Source organism: Vigna angularis, chromosome 7, assembly GCF_016808095.1.
Source record: "Vigna angularis cultivar LongXiaoDou No.4 chromosome 7, ASM1680809v1, whole genome shotgun sequence".
In the NCBI taxonomy this organism is placed as follows: Eukaryota; Viridiplantae; Streptophyta; class Magnoliopsida; order Fabales; family Fabaceae; genus Vigna; species Vigna angularis.
In genome coordinates, this window is record NC_068976.1 from 12,346,479 (window position 1) to 12,367,150 (window position 20,672).

Sequence of the window (20,672 nt, forward strand, 5' to 3'; positions counted from 1 at the left end):
ATATATATTGATATATCTTATTTCGATAAAGTTACATTAAAAAAGCAATGAAAAGATTTTGAAGGTAAAATATTGTTTGTTAAGATACAATTTTAATGACTTCAAAGAAAAGAAAATAATATATCTATCTTTTAATATATCTAATTTCTAAAGATTTATATATCTTGTATCTATATCTCTATACATGTATATAATAAAGTTAAACTGTAACCTTAAACAACAAATCGCAGCAAGAGAGGAAGCATAGTATCTTCTTGTGTGCGGTCTTTACTGCTTTCTGTGTTATTCTTCTTCTTCTCCGATTCTACCTTCCGAGTTGACTCACCTTGCCATGGAGGAACAACACCACCAACAACCTAAACCCAACAACATCAACGCTTCCGACGTCGACCCTTTCCTCTTAAACTACACACCTTCGGATCTCCGAACCGCTTCGGAGTTTCTCGCCACTTGGCTCCCCTTCCTCTCCCGAGATCTCTGCGCTCGCTGCACTCAATCTCTCTCCGATCGTATTCAATCCATCGACCCAGGTCGCAAGACCCTTACTTTTCTCCCAAATTCTCGTTTTTTTCCATCTGGCTTTCACCCGTTTTTTCTTACGATTTCTGGGTTCTTTGGTTTCAGGTGAAGTGCCCCAAAACGGCAGCCCCAATGAACAAAACGACGCTGAAGATAACTGCGACACGCATTCGCTGGGGAGTTGGAAAGACGGGGCGGAGGTGAATTCCTGTGTGGAGACTCCGAGCCAGAGAGTTTGTTGGGCCGACATGGCCCAAGAGGATGATGAGTTTGGTGAAGAAGAAAACAACAACAATGGGGTTAATGTTGTTATGGGTAATTCGAATGATGCTTCTGATGTGGGTGTGGCTGTGGCTGAGAAGCCTACTTTGCCTAGGGAGCAGAGGGAGTACATTAGGTTCATGAATGTGAGGCGCAAGAAGGACTTTATCTGCTTTGAGAGGGTTAATGGGAAGCTTGTGAATATTCTTGAAGGGCTTGAACTCCACACAGGGATTTTCAGTCTTGCTGAACAAAAAAGGATTGTCAATTATGTTGCTTCATTACAGGAGATGGGGAAAAGAGGAGAATTGAAAGGTTTGTGATCTCAATTCTCGACTTGTTTCAGTCGTTTATGGATTTTGTTTATGTTTGTATGTCCTGTGTGATCTTGTTATTGGCTTCTGTTTCAAACGAACTGACATCTGACTGAATTCCATATTTGTTTTGCTATTGCTGCTTTTGAATTTAGCTTTGTTAAGGAAAAATGTAACGGGTTGGGGAGTTTAGATAGTTTTCATGAGGAATTGCGTATTTTGGTGTTGACTGACTAAAGACTAATCTCTCAAGAACTAAGATTCATTCACAAGATTCAGAAGATTATATGCCATATAGACAGTCTTAGGAAATGAGAGTCCAACCTTTAACATGTTTAGGTTTAAACCTCATTGTACTCCGAAAAGGAAGAAGAACATAATATGAATTCTCTCTGGACTCAAATGTCAGCAAGATTAACTAATATTTGTACTATTTAAGGGGTTGTCAATGTCATTTAATTCTAGTAGTCAAATTTGAAAATAATCTCCTCCACCCCACACCAAAACGTCCTCCATTGGATTTCTTTTATCAAGAATAAGAGTCATCGAAAATATAATCTCAATTATTTTAAAGTTATGTTTTATAAGATATCATTGAGTGGGGTGCAAGCACTTATAATTTGCTTAGAATTTAGTACACCAAACTTCATGTTTTTACTCATAATTGTGTTCAGAGTTAGTACATAATAAAATCAAGCATGTAGCCGAAATCAGTCACTCGGCATGGCTTATTGTGCTAAAATTTAACGAGAATTGTAAATATCTAATTTTTCATTTATTACATGTGTTGCTTTAGACTTGCAAGTTTAGTTGTTCTCTGAGAGTATGAACTTATTAACGAGATAACAACTTCCATTGGGTGATTCTGTTCTTAACAAGTTTACCACTTGTTGGGACCTATTTGCGTAAACAGAAACTTTGAGGGTTGAATTGTATATTTACTTCGAATATAAATTTAATCAGATTATTTGTTGTGTTCTTCTGCACAGCTGCTGCTAGTGTAAAGTAATGTTATGGATTTGATGATCTATAACTGCAACTTATTGTAGATTTGTATTAATTCGTGTCTCCCAACCTGTTGCTGATACTACAAACTGTCAATAACATGCTTGTTCTGTCACCTCAGTTATTCTGTTAAGATTTTTAACCACTATAATTGCTTCTCATTTATCAAGTATCCATATTTGATTCATTTTGTATTACTAGTTAATGAATTGAATCATTATCCAGATACCTTATTCAGTAAATATTGTCTTCTAATTTGACAGAGATATTATTTACGAAAAAATCAGACTTTAGATCCTGTGGTGGGGTCAATATCAGTATGCTAATGACTTATTTTATGATGCTGAAAACAAAAAAATTCTTTTTTTTCGCAGAAATTTCCTTGACTATTTAGTGAATGTGTTTGGTGTTGTTTTTTTTCTGATGGACTATATAATGTTAATTCTTCACTTGTTCAGAGCGGACATTTTCTGCTCCCCAAAAGTGGATGAGGGGCAAGGGACGACAAACCATACAATTTGGGTGCTGTTACAATTATGCAGTGGTTAGTCTATATCTCAACCTTCTTTTATGTTTCTTTATTTTGAAAGAGAGTTAAAAGGGACTTAAGTCTCAATATGGTAACGGTTTTGGTTACAGGATAGAGATGGTAACCCACCTGGTATTCTTCCACATTCAATGGTTGATCCTTTACCTGATCTTTTCAAAGTCATCATCCGACGACTGATCAAGTGGCATGTACTACCTCCTACTTGTGTGCCAGACAGTTGCATTGTTAATATATATGAAGAAGGGGACTGTATACCTCCACACATAGATAACCATGACTTTGTTCGACCATTTTGCACTGTCTCATTTCTTAGCGAGTGCAATATAGTTTTTGGATCAAACTTGAAGATTGTAGGTCCTGGTGAATTTGATGGTTCGATTGCTATTCCATTGCCTATGGGGTAAGTATTCAGTCTGGATTTATCTTCTGTGCTCTCATGTGTTTAATTTTTCAATTATTACATTTCTTAGTTAGATTGAATTCTTCTTCAACTTTCTTATTTCTATAAAAGATTCAGAATCTTATAAGTAGTATTTTTTCTCCAGATCTGTACTTGTCTTGAATGGAAATGGAGCTGATGTAGCTAAGCACTGTGTGCCAGCAGTTCCTGCAAAAAGGTACTAAGCAATTTGATATTCTATCAATTGCTGTTAAGTTTTCAAACAAATCACAAATTATTGATATTGTTTTTGTTAAAACTTTTGCTAGGATATCGATCACATTTAGAAGAATGGATGAGTCAAAGAGGCCTTTTGGGTATGTTCCTGAACCTGATCTGCAGGGAATCCAGCCATTGACATATGAAGTTGAGCAGGAAAAGAAATCAGGTGGACACAGATCTGGTCGTCATGTGAGGAGACAAAGAGGGAGAGGAGGTGGCAGGAATGATGCAATGGGATTTGCATCTAGAAATGATAGGTTCTCAGAGCACCGCGACTCGAATCATAATACACCCAGATCGGGAAATAGGTGGAGTAGAAAGCTTGGTAGTTGACAGATGCAGTGTTATTAGGGCCAAAGGTTCCTGATGGTTCACAGTTTTCTGAACTAAGAATCACATGTTAGTTTTGTTCATGAAATCCTTTACATATCAACAAGTTTGTTATGGAGGTTTCTTCACTTTGGTTGTGGGAAAGCTTTACACAGCAGCAATTTTATTATGATTATATGGTGAAGTTGGTCACTTGGGGTGCTGCTTTGGTAACTTTGTCTCCTAGCCTCAGGCCCTAGTGTATATTTGAGTGAACTTTTCTAGTTAATAATGGTTGCTATTTGGTGAGAAGTTGTGGTTCATCTGTTTTTTTAGTACCAAGCTAAAAAGTGGCTGGGCTATAATAAGGCATTTTGAGATATTGGAGATTGATACTTTATATAGTACTGATGAGTGAATTGAACATATTCATTGTTGAGGTATTCATGGTTGCATTGTGAGGTCAGCATCCAGCATTGCTATATTTTTCTGGGTTGAGACTTGCAGCAGCTGGAACAAATTCGAAATTGCTTGCTTGTGAAAAGGTGTTAAATACATTGAAATAGATACTTTTGTCCTTTTATTTTCTGAGTGGAGATTCTATATTTGTTGTATTTACAAAATTTATACATGTGTGGACGTTCACTATACCAATTACTATTGTTTTATGAGGTTTTGGCATATAGGGTATATAATTCGTCTGAGAGAACTTTATGGCAAGGTTGCTTTATCATCTGCATGATCATTGTTTGGCACTATCTTAAAGGAATGCTAACTAACACTACAACTTGAGCTTAATTGGATAATTTATAGATATAGGAGCTATGAATTAAATGACTCATTATATTTTTCTCAATTTATTTTAAGTTTCTTTATAGTTTTTTTATGAATGTTTCAAAAATAGGACTAGTCATTGAACTGACTTAAATTTTATGAATCGGTATTAATAAAATAACAATAGTAATGAACTTTTGAGAAATATTAAATCCGAATTTAATGATACAAAAACTGAAAATAGAACATTTCGTTAGTAACATTTAAAATACATACGAACTTAGGTTTAAGTTTCAACAAGAAAATGTTTTTTAATAGCAACTTTTTGGGAAAGAAAATAATGCGTTTTAAAAAAAATAAAAAATGATACTCTCTTTGAATTTCCATTAAGCCTACCAAAAAAAAAATCGTTGAAAACGAGTTGATTTTTTAAAGAATAGTATTTGTTGATATGCTTTGTGTCGATATTTTTTTTACCAGATCTCCTGGTCCAATTAGAAACTAGACACTAGATTGGTTAAATATTTATAAATACATGGTATGATATGAATTATTTCCTATCGGAAAAAGTTTCAAGGTATTTTCATCTCAATGCAATGCAGTTTATTCTATACACATAATGACATAATCGCGATTTAAAGTCTATAACACTTATTTAGGCATACAAACAACTTCTACTTGTATTAAAGCGGCATACATTTTAATATAAAATTATAATAATGAACATTTTAAAGACTAGCTAAAAAACGCTTGACTGTGTTCACTGTACTCTTACACTTATATGGCACTTCAAATGTTTGATGCCGTGCAGTGTTGGAATGCTCAAGTATTTCAAAAAGAGTTCCTACTTCACATTTTCACAGTTTTCTTACTAAAAAGATAAACATATAATTTAATTTTTGCAAACGTAATTAACTATTGTGATCTCTACACATTAATTTGTCAAATTGGGTCTTGCTCATGTAAAACATTGCCGATTTGATCTGTCATTATTGACTCCTAATACATGCATAATTTGATTTTGATTTATATACGTGCAGTGTATTCTTAAGCTTTTTCCGTTAAATGTAATGTATTTTTAATCTATCCCCTTACGTATAAGGATTAAATTAAAAATAAACTACCATAAAGCAAATTAAGAATGTACTATTCATATAAGATCTAAATTAAAAATTGTATAAACGCAAAACAATAAATGGTGTAAGGATCAAATTTTGTCCAAAGGTTATTTGTATACAAAAATAGAACAAAGAACTCTAGTGTCATATTCCCTAAATGGTTAAAGTGTTTATTAGTGAAATTGCCAAAATATATAATTATTCGTCCCTCAAAATACAATAAATTGTTTAAAATCGACTGTCATGTTTACCACTCTCCATTGGTAGTATTCCAACTAATCATTACAATTTTTCATTTTAGCTTTGTTTTAAATGGGTAGTTATAAAATAAATCCCACTATGGTTATCTGTTTAAGTGATAATCTTAAGTTCTAACTTCATTACCATTATAGTAAAAACTAAAAGTTCTAAGCTAAATGGTTAATTGGATGCTAATCATGAACTATCATTAAAAACTTGAGCAACCCTGAAAACTTGAGATATCTATAGCTCAAAATAATAAAGAATACAACAACTACACCAAAAGAAAAATTCACATCCATTGTTACACGAACAACCATATTTTAACCATACCATTGAATGGTCATTTAAACATACATATATTCACCACCTCGAATTGCATTTTCAGCACCTTTTCTCTCCTCTTCAGCTTCCTTTTCTCGCTCCTTCCAGCTTTCATAGGCATGATCATCAGTTTGCAGCTCATACCGACAGATGGGACAAGAATTGTGCTCATCCTGAAATTCAACTCAATTTATATTTAAACATGTCATTTTTAAAGAATTCAATAGTATGAAATGCACAAAGTTGATTTTAGAAGATCATAAAATTTCCAATAGAAAAGAGGAGTTAGGGACAATACCAGCCATGGCTTTAGACATGGTGGGTGGAATGTGTGTTTGCATGGCAGCTCTTGCATTTTGTCATTTAAAATTAAATTCTCCCTGCAAATGGCACACTCTGCATCTTTCCCCAAAGTAGCCAGGATTTCCTCTGTGAGAGTGATGACTGGAAGTTTTGCCACAACCTCTTTACTGGCTGGAGGGGCTCTCGGAGCTACAGTACCTTCATCCACCATCTAACACAAAAAAAAAAATACTTCATATCTTCCTTGAGTGAACAGTGTAAATTGTAACATGGAAAGGCTGATTGTATTAGACAAAATTTATATCAATCAAAAGGCAAGTAATTGGAAAGAACTAAAATATGACCAAGGAATTAACAAAATGAGTTTAACTGAGTAAGTTTATATCAACTCACGCTTCAAATGATGCATTAACGTCAACAACAGATACACTAAAGCGAGTGCGTCATGGGACAGTAGTATAAGGATTTAATTAGATGTTGACTTGATACCTAGGCTGTTCGCATTGATTCCTACATCTTTTGGGAAAATAGTACTCTACTGAACCAATTTCAAGTAGCTTACTTTGTTAAATTTAACCTGAAGTAATTCAAGTACGAAGTAGAGCATAAAATGGTCTTAAATACTTCTACCGTGGCCTGTTTTCCTTAGGTTTAAACAAATGACTAAGCCACATTATACCTCTTTCTAGAAACTTATCCAACGTTAGAAAGTCGACCTGGAAACTCAAAGCCATGCTGATATTTGAGAGTAAATTGAAAGTCTGATGAATTATGGTTAACAAAAGCATGCGAAAGATTTTGAATAAATACCAAGGGCACAACTTCTTCCAATCTATTTATAAGATCTTGAAGAATATTGGCTGCATCCTCTTGGGTGGTTCCATTTTCTGCTGAAGCTTGGGAAGATTCGGCAGCAAAGAGTGTAGCAGCTGTTGTCAAGAGGTTTGACTGCACCAACCATTGAGGTTGTGGGGGTTCAGGATCAACCGTAAGGTGCCCCTCAAAAAGGTATCCTGAATCATTGCAAAATGAGATAAACACAAGAGAAAGTTTAATTATTTCAAAACCTCTGAAGGATATGTACAACACATAAACGTGAACAACTATAAATAACAAAAAATGAAAAAGAAAACAAAATTATTTAGAAAGAAAATCACCTCTGTGTGCTTGATTATCTGCAAGTTGTGAAGCTTGTAGTGATGGATTGTCTTCCAGATGCAAATGTTCCCTGGCCTGAGCAATGCAAGCCTTCAAGTGTTCCTTCTCAGAAGGTTCAGAAACAAGCAAATATGCCAACTCAAAAAGTCCCAGTCCAGCATTCCAGAAACCTGGTGCTGTATATCTGGTCTTCAACACAGTAGCAACTCGGCAAATAACTGAATAAAACTGCCAACACCAGCAACAACAGTCAATCTCCTGCGTTTTAGCTCCTCAGCAAACAATAACAAACATTTTCTTTACCATTAACGTTTAGAGAAAGTAAAGGTTGAACCCATTCTTACACACAGGTCACACCTGAACGAGGGAGCCTACCAAGAAAGCACAGATACAATACATGACACAAATGCAATACTACACAATTTTTTAAAATCACAAACACTATACGACCGTAATAAAGATTATATAAAATTAATTTAAATTAACACAAAAATGAAGAAGTTTAATCATAATTCATAAGAGAGAATCCAATCCAAGTTTACAAAATGACAACAAGTCAACTTAGATCAAGGTTTGAATTGTGGTTGAAATCGTGTTTGCAGTTCCGTCACAATCTTTCATATTACTGAAAGTTGCAGAAAATGCAATTCATATGGCGACAATTACAGTTTACAAGCAATGGGAAACACCCAAAAACCTTAAGTCATAGATTGTATTTTAAAACCTTGACATAGTGCCTGTTTTGACGAAGTTTCTCCACAAAGACTTCTAACATAAAAAATAAAAGAAATGAAATTGACTTCTCCATATATTAAAATTAGTTTATGAACAAATTAAAAATAAAAATTTGTAGCAAATACGTGAGAGAGCTTCCACAAATTAGTTTTTGCACAAACTAATTTTAACTTAAAGGAGAAAACAACTTCAATTTTTTTCTTCTTATTTTTCTCTCCTTTAAGTCCTTAGGGAAAAGTTTGTCCAGTCGGACCCATATACAAAATACTTGTATTTGTATCCAATTTGTGATATGATGATATTAATGTTGTGATATACTGATACTCCAATTTGCATCACTAGAAGACTTCAAGGTGTTCATACAATTTGTTCGTGCTTCCTAGGTGCTTACACATGACATGCAAATGAAAACAATTTCGGTTCCAGCTACAGACTTTTCAGTTGAATCAATGATCATGAGAAAGGTTGATCAACCATTAACTTAATAAATTATTGTTCCATACACAACCATATCTATCAACTCAAGCAAATCAAAGTCAATTTCGGACAAAACGAGGCAGAGCAAAAGGAACTAAACCCAGAAACCTTAAAGTTAAATTGAAGAACGTAGCAAAAATTATAATGAGAAACTGGAACATAAATAGAGAAGAGCATACGGATTGGCGAAGCGATGGAGAAGCTGAAGGATATGAGCTTTGGAGAAGGGATTTGAGGGCCAAAACAGAGGCTTCAAACCTTTGCTTCTTCCCCAATTGTTTCAGCAATTCCTCCAATTCCTGCTTCACCAGATCCTCTGATTCCATTTCTTCTCTTCCTTTTCAACTCGAAACTAGAATTCGAATTCTAATTGAAGTGGTTTTTCTTCAGATTCTGATCAAAACACGGAAATTCAGAAGCGTTTTTGTGTTATTGATTTGCGTGTTTTGATATTTTTTATATAATTGAGAAATCGTTTTCTTTTGGAAGGGGAAAACCGTAGGGGTTATCGCCTACGGACGAGCTTACTGGCATGTGAGTGAATCTCCCATTTTTATACGCCACGTCATTCGAACAAAAGATTGAGTTAATTTGAAAATACTGAATTATTTTTGGTTTAATTTGGATAAATAATTAATTAAATCGGAATATTTACTTTCATTCTTAAATTTATAAAAATTCCCTAGTTTTTATAATTATTTTTTATTAAAATATATTTAAAGATTAATTTAACCGAAAATCAGGAACTACTATCGTTACGGATCAATTTGAATAGTTTATATATTTATATTCCTTTTTTTTTCAAGAACTAAATTAGTTGTCTCATATTCAATAATCAAATTCTATCCCTTTAACTTTTCCCGTTTTCACCATAAAAAAATATTTTTATTGATTAATAATAAATTATTAAATTGTAGCTTATAAAATAGTTGTAGATATAAAATATAATTCTTATAAATGTTAATTTGTAATTGAATTTTAGACGAAGATTAAAGGTGATCAAATAGATTATGTGATTTATGGTAAGCAACTTTATTATAATTTTCTTAATAGAATATTAAATTTTGTACTACTTATTTCAGAGATATTCTTAAGCAAGTTTAATATTGTACAAAAATTTATTCAAATGAGTCACTTAGTTTGTTCTAATCTTTTTTAAAAATAAAAAACTTGTATGGAAATTATCAAAATGTTGGTTGGATGTGTAAACAAATTTGTTCGATTAGGTTTGCCTATTTTGGTAGATTATTTTTTTTTTCAATTCAACGCCAAATCAAAGAACTCAATAAAAAGAATAGGTTAACTGAAATGGAGTCTTAAGATAATTGTAGATTCCAAAACTTGTTTAAAATTTCTAAAAGGTTTGAAAATCAAAATGTACTTAAACACTTAATCTAGACAACATTTTAAAATATATAATAACGAAATTCAACAAGCTTGTAAGCTCCAAGAATATTTATAATTTAAAATTCAAAGTATTTTAAAAGAATGCATTTAGTTATGTATTTTCCTACTATGAAAGTATAGTGAATTCAAAACGAGATAAAGGTAAGAAGTACTACAAAGTCACTATAATACGATTAATAAATAATAATATCAAGAAAAATGTATCTCTCACGATTCTTCATGTTATATTTATACATCTAATACATATGAAAATTGTATTAGATTATGAAATTTTCTAATTTTCTAAATTTCTAAATTAAAATAGATTCATTTGTATTTTTTAATACATAAACAATACAAATGAAGCTATATTAATTTATTTACATTATCAAAGTGAAGAGTACATTTTAAGTTATCCCAGTTTAAAGGAATTAAATAGCACAATGGATTGTGAAGAAGGGGTGAGGAACCTTCCTCCATGAGCAAAGGTGTCACATGAAGATTATTCAAAGATTAAGAGGTTTGTATAAAAAGAAGTGTTTTTAACTTTTAAGGGTTTTTCTACTAAAAATAGATTTTTTTTAACTTGTAGAGAAGATTCCAAAAACATTTTTCTCACATATTCTTATAATTACACACTTTGATAATTTTGTTAGTAAACACTTCTAATAAAATTAAATAAAATAAGTAAAATAAAATTTGTCATAAATTAGTATAAAAGCACTTATATTAATTGATTTAAATTTAAGCTAATTTTCATAATTTTTATATTCTTTATTTACTTTGTTTATTGAAACATATACTAATCTCACCTTTGAAAAAATAATTTCAAACTGTTTTACTTTAAAAAAAATTTGTTGTGATAAGTCAATTTTATTAAACTTCAATTTTCTCGGTTAATACAATATATATATATATATATATATATATATATATATATATCAAATAATTGCTAATAGTTTAGAAATATATCTTATTTAGTTGATGTTAATAGATGTTGTTTTCCATCCAAATTTGTTAAGATTTTTCAATTGATATTTACTAAACTTCTTCCTTCAGTTGACAACAAATATGATTCTTAAGCTAACACCAACCTACCATGGTTTTTTTTTTATTAGAAAATTGTTGTTTTGAGATTTTTTATTCTGACATTTTGATTGATGTTGATTGAAAAATTCTTCGAGTTAACGTTGGTAGAAAACAATTCAAATTAATATTGGTCGAATATTTTCTGGTAAGTATTACGAAAAAACCTAATAAACTATTAACAAAAGAATAGCTTTGATGGTAATGGTAAAAAAAGGTCACAAACATTAAAAAAAAATCGAGGAAAAAATAACAATGGTCTACAACAACAACACAAAATAATTATATAACAATGTAATTAAAGAAAAAAACTCACTTCAACCTAATCGTAATTGACTTAATGAAAAATAGTCAAGCTGTTCTCCCTGCACCTCACCAACTTCACTCTGCACCTCCCAATTCTTTTCTAATTCCAATTGTACCCTATCAGTGAAAATATTTTGATTTTGTAAAAAGTTGACCCACCCACTACAAAGAGAAATCTTCCTCTGTCGTATCACAACTTTGAAACCCTACACCCCTTCTGGACTCTTTCGCGTTGCTCCCCTCCTGCCTTCTCAACTTTGAAATCCTATCAACATATACTCCTCAAATATCACTCTCAGTTTAGAGAGGCTTAGATAAAGTTTATTATGAATGCAAATCCAAATTCTATAAGTAAAAGATTTCCCCACCACAACCATTCATTCTATCACAATAACACTGGCAACAAGGGACAACAAAAAGGAGAACTATGCACAGAACATCAGGATTTAGTACAAAATGGGGAGATTGAATAATCTCTGCAGAGAACATCCGTTAATCATAAAGCATCTCAAATACATAGCGAGGTTAAAAAAAACTATGCACAATAAACGAAAATGAGTACCCATAAACCAGTTCAAAGTGTAAAAATACAGTGAATCACAGTTCAAAGTGTGCAACCATTGAACCACACTTCGAAGTGTGGTTAAGGTTTTTAAGATGCACAGTAAAATCGCAGTTCGAAGTGCGCCACCATTGAACCACACTTCGAAGTGTGGTTAAGGTTTTTAAGATGCATAGTAAAACCGCACTCGAAGTGCGCCACCATTGAACCACACTTTGAAGTGTGGTTAAGGTTTTTTAAATGCACAGTGAAACCGTAGATTGAAGTGCGCCACCAATGAACCACAGTTCGAAGTGTGGTTATGGTGTTTAAATATTAAACCAATTCAAGAGCTTTCTGTGATCACCTTCTTCGAGCTTTCTGTGACCACCTTCTTCGAACTTTCTGTGACCACCTTCTTCGAGCTTTCTGTGACCACCTTCTTCTCGTCCAATATCCACTAGGGCTGGGCAGAATTAACTTAAAATACTTAAACTATAGTTAATCCATACTTTTTTAAACTTAAAAAACTAATAATACAGTTAACTAAAAACTAATTAACTAATTAATAGTACAGTTTAAAAATACTAAACTATTTTATATTAAGTACAGTTAACTGCAGTGCAGTTTAGGTTTATACATTCTTTCCCAATCACAGTTTCATTTTGCTTTCTGCCTTACATCTCACTCGATGCTGCTATTGAAGGTTGCCGTTGTTGAAGGCTGCCATCGAGGTTACCGCTGGTGAAGGTTCGCCACCGTCGAAGGTTTGCCGTCGTCGAAGGTTCACCGTCGTTGAAGGTTCGCCGTCGTCGGAGGCTCACCGCTGTCGAAGGTTTTGCCGCACTCTGCCGTCGCCGAACTGTCGAAGGTTCTACCACCATCGTCGAACACTTTTGAGAACACTTCTCCTAAGGTTCTCTTGTAGCTTTCCCTTCTTCACTGTTTGGCAAATGCTGTTTGTTTGAGGTTTGAGTCAGTAGTTCTTTCTTTCTCTCTTAGAGTGTTTGGTTGGAATTTTTATATTACAGGTTTGATGATTCTAGTAAACGTGTACATCGATGCTTGTTGATTCTATTTGAATATTTCGCCATTGCATTCACAATGCAGTTTGATATTGATTCAATGAAGGCACAATAGAAAAGTAACATCCAATGTTTTCAAACACTTAATTAGCACAACCTTCACTTTTCTTTATCTCTGTTTTCTGATTACATCGTACCACTTACCATGTTTACTTATTTTTATCTTTTTCATAAGTGTCAAACTGCATTTTCAATGTCCAAAATCATTTTAGAAAACAAATAAGGACAAAAGTCATGTGATTTTCATTAAATTTTTTGTTGTATTCTCCTATTAAATTGGATTTTACCAAAAGCACTTTAAAGAATTACATCTTTCTCTAAATAGAAAAAAAAATTAGCCTTGTAGTAGCCCTTTTATTCTCTTACACAATGAGGTTGAAACTATTGATTTTTGGCTAAGAACAGAAGGTGGGATAGTTGAGGGCGTTGTTGTTTAATGCTTCTGGCTAGAAATACTTAGGATACAAGTTTTTGTGACTGAATAATAACAAAATCAAACGAAAATGCAGATGAGTTCTTAGAGGGAATCTGCAGAATTATGAGGTTCTGAAACGAATTTATATAAAAGAGAGTTCTTTATTTAAAGTGATTATCGGTGACAAAGTTTTAAAATGAAACACGCACTCAATTTCAGATGGTACTTTAAAGTTGAACTAAAAATGTAGAGTTGATGATGTTTGAAAATATGAAGCACTGTAGTACAAAAAAGGCTCTCAAGTATGAAGTAAATATCAAGTATGAAGTAAGCTTAATTAATACATGTTCTTCATCGGCTAAAGCTTATATATAAATTATATAAATTATACATTGTTTTTCCTCTAATTATGAATTCTAATAATGTATTTGCCATCTCTTGTAACATTGTTTTTCTGCTTTATTTCTGTAAGCTGTCGGCCAAGTCAAAATATAATTTTGTAATGTTTTTTTTTCTCTGTAGAGTATATCCTCTGCACAGGCTAAAAGATTCACAAAATTCAGGGAAAGGAAAGGGCTTATTGAGAAAGATGTGGTAAGCTAGTGGAATAGATTTTAAATTTGAATGACTATAAATGAACAAATAAAAGATGCTAATGCAGTTTTAATTATCTTGTGCTTTTGAAGGTGAGAACTGATAGATTGATCCTTTCAAATATTCTACGAGATATACTGTTGACCTATTCATTTTACAACTTTGATCTTGGTTATTGCCAGGTAACTATGTCGTGCTTTTTGGACTTAATTTTAATTGCTGTGAATATTATATATATGGAATATATAAATGATGTACTCCTCTTACTTTAAGAACTAGTTTTTTGGATTCAGTAAGGTAAAACTCAAATTTTTAAGAGCTAAACTTATCTGTACTGAACCATCATGCATCTGTTATCAGTAATTTAATTGAAAAACTAATAATAGCTAATAGCCCCTGTACTATTTTTTTAGCTAATAATACGCAAATTTTAGAAGACCCTTGTGAAGATATAAATTTATTCAATATAGGAAAGATCCTTTTGTCAAATGGAGATTTAGATTCCATACTTAAGTCCATTACATACAATAATTAGAATACTAGTAGTAGTGTTTGCTGTTGTTTAGGTTACATAACATGTTACAAAGCTATATCATCATCATTTAGATTTTTTCAGATCCTATATCATCATCATCATTTACAAAGCTACCATGTATTGACTACTGTTGATTAATATTACTATATATCCTAACTTTGTTTGTGCATGTTTTCATTCTACACAGTTTGGTTTGAAAAGGATTATGTGCTGGAGTTTAAGTTACATTGATTGAATTCAGTTACATTGATTGAATTTGGATGATGGCACATATCATGAATCAGGATCGTTTCACTTATTGGTGTGTATAGCTCCTTTGGACCCGTTGTAGCTCTCTCCTGGTAGTTGAAATTCTGTCCAGAAAATTTCTCCTCTCAACAGTTTCCAAGATGTTACAGCTAGTATTGTTTTCCTTTGGCCATGACTAGGGACACTCTTTTATTTGTATCTTCTATATGTCATTTTAGAAATGTCTCATAAATTTTGGAGAGACAACTTCGAAGATCTTGCTAGTGTTTCATAATTGCAATCTTCAATTTCTTCATTTCTTGATGATGTAAGCTGTGTTTTGGAATAGATACTTCAGAACTTGTTTTTCTCCCTTCTATGTTTGTTGCTGCATTTCTTTTTTGCACTTTTTGTCAGTTGAATGGGTGCGGGGAGTGCATTCTACAGTATGCATATTAGAATAAAGTGAATTCTTGTACACATTTGGTATGCCAATAGTTTTTTACTCTATAAATATAAATTCTTATGGATCTTAACATATTCATAGAAGATTATCTTAATTCTTGAGTAATGAACTATAGGAATATCAAACTATTCAAAGTTTTTATCAGGATGAAGTGTTGAATCTTATGTTTATTTTGGAGCAATGCACATTTCATTATAATTTTTTTGAACTTTCTGTTTATTTTCAGAGCAAAAGAAACAAAAAGTTTCTGAAATAAAGACTGGAATTGATGAAGCTGAAGTTTTGGAACTTCTTTTTCTTCTGCATTGGAAAGCTGTATTTATTTTCTCTGTAGTCTGGTTCAGATGGTTTATTTAATGAATCTGTAGATTCGAAAAATGGACCTCGAGGCAAGAAGTTTGCAGCCAAACGTCAAGGGTGTGCTTCTTGCTAAGTTGCGGGAGTATAAATCAGATCTAAACAATCTTCTCATGTTTAATTTACAGGATGAAGTGCAGTTTTATTAATACAATTTTACTAGTTAGTGCTATAGTTGTTAGTGTTGTATAGTTAGTGCAGTTCTTGGTTAAAATTAGTATAATTTAGTTCAAAATTAGTATAGTTAGTAGTTTAGTTCAGTTTATAGTGTAGTTTAGTACAGTTAAGTATAGTTCAGTTCAGTACAGTTTAATAAAACAAAAACAATTCAGTTCAGTTTTTCTGAACTATTTTTTAGTGCAGTTTAGTTTTTCTGAACTAGTTTTTAGTTTAATACAGTTTTTAGTAGTGCAGTGCAGTTTAGTTTGATTTGCCCAGCCCTAATATCCACAACACCACCAACACGCAGCACAACCACTACACTTTATAACCTCTCAACTCTCAACCCAGAAAAAAAATCAAACACTGAAAATGCTAGTCTCATGCAAGTGAAAAAACTGCAAGAGAGAAAGGAGATGCATGCATACTAAGGTTTATACAATCAAGACAGAAGTTGGTGGTTAAGAGGATGTTTGGCAGTTACGACATCATTTAGTCATTATTAATTCGGTTTTGGCTTTAATAAATGAAGGACATATATGCAAATTTGGGGGTGCAGGGTGAAATAGGTGAAGTGCAAGGAGCATCACTCAAAATAGTCAATCCAATGAAGTCTTAGTCTTAAATAAGTCCACAATGTCACAACCAAAATTTAGTTGATAAAAAAATATGAATTTTTTAACACATTCAAATTTATTGAATTTTAATTGATCTAATTCCAAATTGATTTCTCTTTCAAATATTTTGCATATATAAAACAATTTAAATTGAATAAATTTTAATTTCTAATTAGAGCATTTCAATTACCATCAAATGCAACAAATTATTTAAATATCAAATATTTCTTTTAATAATTCAAAAATAAAAATATTGATGATATTTTTCAATTGGTTGATAATATTTGGTCAAGATATTTCATTTGGAATTTGCAAAAGAAGTTTATGAATTGAACCGAAATTGTTCCGTACAGTGACTACAATTATTTAGACCGACATCAATCAATACTACTTTCATACAATATTGATAATTTGGATTTTTGCTGACTTTTTAGTCAATGTGACTGGAAAACTCTCGCAATTGACACTCGTAGAAAACAATTATATTTAATGTTGAGTGAAATTTTTTTAATTAACATTAGAAAAAAATACCCTAACAAATTATTGATGAAAAATAACATGTGTCGATGATAATAAATAAATAAATAAATCAGTAGAAATAAGTTGCATTCACATTAAAACAAACTCCAATAAATATGAACCAAAAAGTAATAGTATCTCTAACATTGTCTTGTAGTAGCAAAGGGTATTGAGACAAAATCACAAAGAAAGAAAGAAGACAATGCCATGCACACACGTTACAAGTCCTTTTGAACTAAATAGGAAGCTTAACGGCTTCATTAACAGTGTTTTGGTATAAGAAAGTATGATTTTAAACCATATGATTATGCATAAATGAATAACTAAATTAAATTCAACTTTCTTCCATTGACCAAATTACATATATATCTTTGAGGGCTAAAAGGATGCTGAAGAAAAAATAATTAATTGATGAAATCATAACATAAGGAAACAACAAGCTTATTTGGAACATGAGGAAACTCAGTATTTGAGCATTGTACATCTAACAATCAATGGAGAACAATACAATGTCTAAGTTAGAAATCAATCATTTGGTCAGAGCTTTCATATCTATTTTCACACCAAATCAACCCTAGCTATTTTGCATGACAAATTCAAGTACAAGGTGGATGAAAATTTAAGCTAACAGAAGAACAACAAAAACCAGTTGATAACCAAAATCAAGATACCAAGCTGAGGTAGTTTGGAGTCATACACAAGCCTCTATCCTGGGCTCAAATGAAAATGCAGACATGAACTCCATGACTTCTCCATTCATGCAACATTTCGGCAATTCTGTCCATGTGTTGGTCACCAAATCACAGAGAACATAAGTGCATAGCTCAGGAGAGTTCAAGCATATAAGTATCTGATGGCCAGCACCAACACAGTTAATATCTGCCTTCTTTCCATACCATTCTTGAGACATTGCTGCAGCCATTGCAGCAATCTGTTGCCAGCATCTATTTGTGTCATCGTATTTCCACACCCTAAGACTTGTGCTCTCCAAGAATTCTGATAACAAGACAACCAGCATCTCACCACCACACTCCACAATGTCAATGGAGTACTCACTGAAAACAGGCAACAACCTCGGATACTCAAAAAAGCACTTGGATGTCAAATTGCAAGCTACTACTGTCCCTGAGGAGCTGAGGAAATACACCATTTCCTCACCATCTTTGGTGGTAATGACCGAGGAATATTGCTTAGATGGGCTCCTCTGCATGCTACTTGCCACCACCGTTCCAGCCTTACTAAGGAAGTACACAACATTGTCATCATCATCGGTTGAATCACAATCAATGGAATTGTCATCCACCTCCCTCCTAAGAGCAGTCTCATCTTCCCAACAGCAAGAGCTTGAGTCATAGACTTTGAACAAAAGATTAGGGAGTTCACCGAAGACTAACACAATCTTGTAGGAGATTTGATCTCTGAAAGTTGTACTCATCACAACGGCATTGAGAGGCTGATTTTCTGAGGGGAAATGCAATGGAGGGAGTTCACTACAGGATCCGGTTACTGGATTGCATACAACAAAGTTTCCTGAGAGTTTGCGGTAGCAAACCAGGCCACCAGATGCTGCAACAGGCATGCAGCTTATGTTAGAGTCTTCGAGAGGAAGACGCAAGTGATTGAGTTTTTTCCAACTGTTTTCAGCAGTGTCAAAGACAATGGATTGGTTGAGGCTGGGAGAAACCATCAGAAACCAAGGATCTCTCGAGGGAATGTGTGAGCAGGCAAGCTTGAAACTCAAAGAAGCAGCAGCTGACTTCCATCTCTTGCAGACAGAAGTAAGGCGGAAGAAGGAGGAAGTTGGTAGCCATGAAAGCACCCTCTCTAAGAGATCTTCATTAAGGTCATCCAGAGAAAAGCCGTTCAAGTGTAAAAAGTCTTCATTTTCTGGAGACTTTCTTTTCAAACTGTGTTCCATTGGCCAAAAATTTGGAGAAAACAACTGCAGAAACAACAAAGGTGTTAAGACGTTATCAAAAAATCAATCTTTTCACTTTAATAGCTTTTATCAATCATAAACACCAATTGATGTGAATTAAGAGTTTCAACTTAAATGGGTAACGCCAAAAGTTGTTTATCTGCACCCAAAAAGATCAAAACTTTCCCTATCTTTCCCCAACCCCCTGAATTTGCAAGGCTCGTTCTTGAATTTTGATAAGTTGAAACCCGTCCACCCCCTCCACTCAAAAAAAGAAAAAAACCTCACAAGCTATACTTTAGAAGCAAACATAAAACCAGAGACTTCAAAATCCAAAGCAATTTCCCTCTTTTCCCTTTCCGACTAACCCTATTAGCATAAATCCACGTACAAGAAAAGAAAATGGTAGAAAGAGTCAGTCCAGACAGAAGGGGTTTCATTAGAAGAAGTGGTGAGTAAGCATCAAAGAGCACAGGAATAATGATGAGAGAAGAACAAAAGTAATCAAAGGTAGACAAGTACCTGATAACGGAAGTGAGGCAGTTACTCCTATGTTGAGAGTGGATAAGCAAGACACAGTGAGTGAGTGAGTGAATGCGTTGGAGAAGACAGTATTGTGTGTTTAAAGAGGAGTTTGGAGAAGGAAATCAGAAGAAAGTGAAAAAGGGTAAAAGGGAAAGCGAAGCCAACAAGTAGGAAGAGAGGTAGGAAGCTTCCCGTGGAACTCTTTTGGTTGGATATTGGATGGTTGACACTTGAGAGAGTATCATGTGATGAGAAGGCACACGCACAAGCACACGCACAAGCACACGCACACGCCACACCACACACCCGTGTGTGGCTTCTTACTCTTAAAAACATAAATCGTGTACCGTTGGATTAGATAACAAGAGCATAACTCGTTGACTTTTGATAGTGGCGCCTTGTGGTGGCTAGCTACCTATGCTTTGGATTCGGGTTGAAAAAGAGAAAAGGGTGCACTCAGCACGCAAACAAAAAACCGCTGGGTAATAGTTTAATCATTTTAGGTTTGCATAAAAGAAAGAGAAAGGACCACTTAGTTGTTTCAAAGTGGATATCGGCAATGTCAATTTTGTCAAAGGGAAGAAGGGTTGGGTTTTGTCTGGAACTCGTGCGGTTTTCGGCTGACCTTCCTACAGCAAAAGCAAGAAGCAACCATCTATTCTTCCTCCCTTTTGGCTCCTCGTTGAAGAATCTTTGTCTTCTTTTGGTTTTGCTTTGTTGTTTTCTACAAGTCAATGCTCAAGCCCCATCCATAAGACAAGTATTTTTTATTACAACAAACCAAAGGGTTAGATTAGTGTGGGAAGGCCAAATGTTGAAAAGCAAAAGCAGTTAATTCTGATCTTTTTCTTTTCTGCTCCTGGTATGCTTTCACCTCTACCAGATGCTCGCACAACCAAAATCCACGCATCATACAACCTCATTTTCTTAAATTAGCCTTTACCGAAACAAGTAGAAAATGCCTCTATTCAACTTTCTCTCCATTCAATCTTCCTACAATTTACCTGAACAAAACTAGTTCATGGGTTTCAACAAGACAATGGATGCACAACTAAGGGCCCAGAGTTTCTGTATCAGATGCAAATCAATCAAAACAGTCTGCTTTCAAAATGGAATATTGCAATATAATCTCTTTCTTTCATTACTGCATGTAATCACTTACAATTAGAGAAACAGACACAAAGATG

At 33.5% G+C, this 20,672-nt stretch overlaps 3 protein-coding genes across 3 annotated transcripts; 1 reads left to right on the forward strand and 2 right to left on the reverse strand.

The window, feature by feature from the left end:
• Window positions 1-198: 198 nt before the first annotated feature.
• On the forward strand, window positions 199-3,999 carry LOC108338633 (RNA demethylase ALKBH9B). The gene is made up of 6 exons (XM_017575636.2): window positions 199-530; window positions 625-1,095; window positions 2,558-2,643; window positions 2,739-3,049; window positions 3,195-3,266; window positions 3,358-3,999. The coding sequence occupies exons 1-6, from the start codon at window positions 332-334 to the stop codon at window positions 3,641-3,643; spliced, it is 1,425 nt and encodes a 474-aa protein (XP_017431125.1). The 5' UTR covers window positions 199-331; the 3' UTR covers window positions 3,644-3,999.
• A 1,974-nt stretch (window positions 4,000-5,973) lies between these two features.
• On the reverse strand, window positions 5,974-9,202 carry LOC108337086 (E3 ubiquitin-protein ligase AIP2). The gene is made up of 5 exons (XM_017573534.2): window positions 8,928-9,202; window positions 7,536-7,764; window positions 7,189-7,391; window positions 6,374-6,589; window positions 5,974-6,248 (listed from the first exon to the last, which is right to left on the reverse strand). Exons 1-5 carry the CDS (start codon window positions 9,072-9,074, stop codon window positions 6,099-6,101), a joined length of 945 nt encoding a protein of 314 aa, XP_017429023.1. The 5' UTR covers window positions 9,075-9,202; the 3' UTR covers window positions 5,974-6,098.
• An 8,265-nt stretch (window positions 9,203-17,467) lies between these two features.
• On the reverse strand, window positions 17,468-19,794 carry LOC108336362 (F-box only protein 13). The gene is made up of 2 exons (XM_017572792.2): window positions 19,483-19,794; window positions 17,468-18,984 (listed from the first exon to the last, which is right to left on the reverse strand). Exon 2 carries the CDS (start codon window positions 18,958-18,960, stop codon window positions 17,734-17,736), a length of 1,227 nt encoding a protein of 408 aa, XP_017428281.1. The 5' UTR covers window positions 18,961-18,984; window positions 19,483-19,794; the 3' UTR covers window positions 17,468-17,733.
• Window positions 19,795-20,672: the final 878 nt, after the last annotated feature.

What these genes read in the sequence shown, in the direction of transcription:
- LOC108338633 (XM_017575636.2), top strand. Translation starts at nt 332, where the DNA reads ATGGAGGAACAACACCACCAACAACCTAAACCCAACAACATCAACGCT. An exon ending in GCTATTCCATTGCCTATGGG is followed by an intron (nt 3,050 to 3,194) that starts GTAAGTATTCAG and finishes TTTTTTCTCCAG; the next exon opens with ATCTGTACTTGTCTTGAATG. An exon ending in CCAGCAGTTCCTGCAAAAAG is followed by an intron (nt 3,267 to 3,357) that starts GTACTAAGCAAT and finishes AACTTTTGCTAG; the next exon opens with GATATCGATCACATTTAGAA.
- LOC108337086 (XM_017573534.2), bottom strand. Translation starts at nt 9,074, where the DNA reads ATGGAATCAGAGGATCTGGTGAAGCAGGAATTGGAGGAATTGCTGAAA. An exon ending in CTCCATCGCTTCGCCAATCC is followed by an intron (nt 7,765 to 8,927) that starts GTATGCTCTTCT and finishes TGGTGTTGGCAG; the next exon opens with TTTTATTCAGTTATTTGCCG. An exon ending in CATGTCTAAAGCCATGGCTG is followed by an intron (nt 6,249 to 6,373) that starts GTATTGTCCCTA and finishes GTTGAATTTCAG; the next exon opens with GATGAGCACAATTCTTGTCC.
- LOC108336362 (XM_017572792.2), bottom strand. Translation starts at nt 18,960, where the DNA reads ATGGAACACAGTTTGAAAAGAAAGTCTCCAGAAAATGAAGACTTTTTA.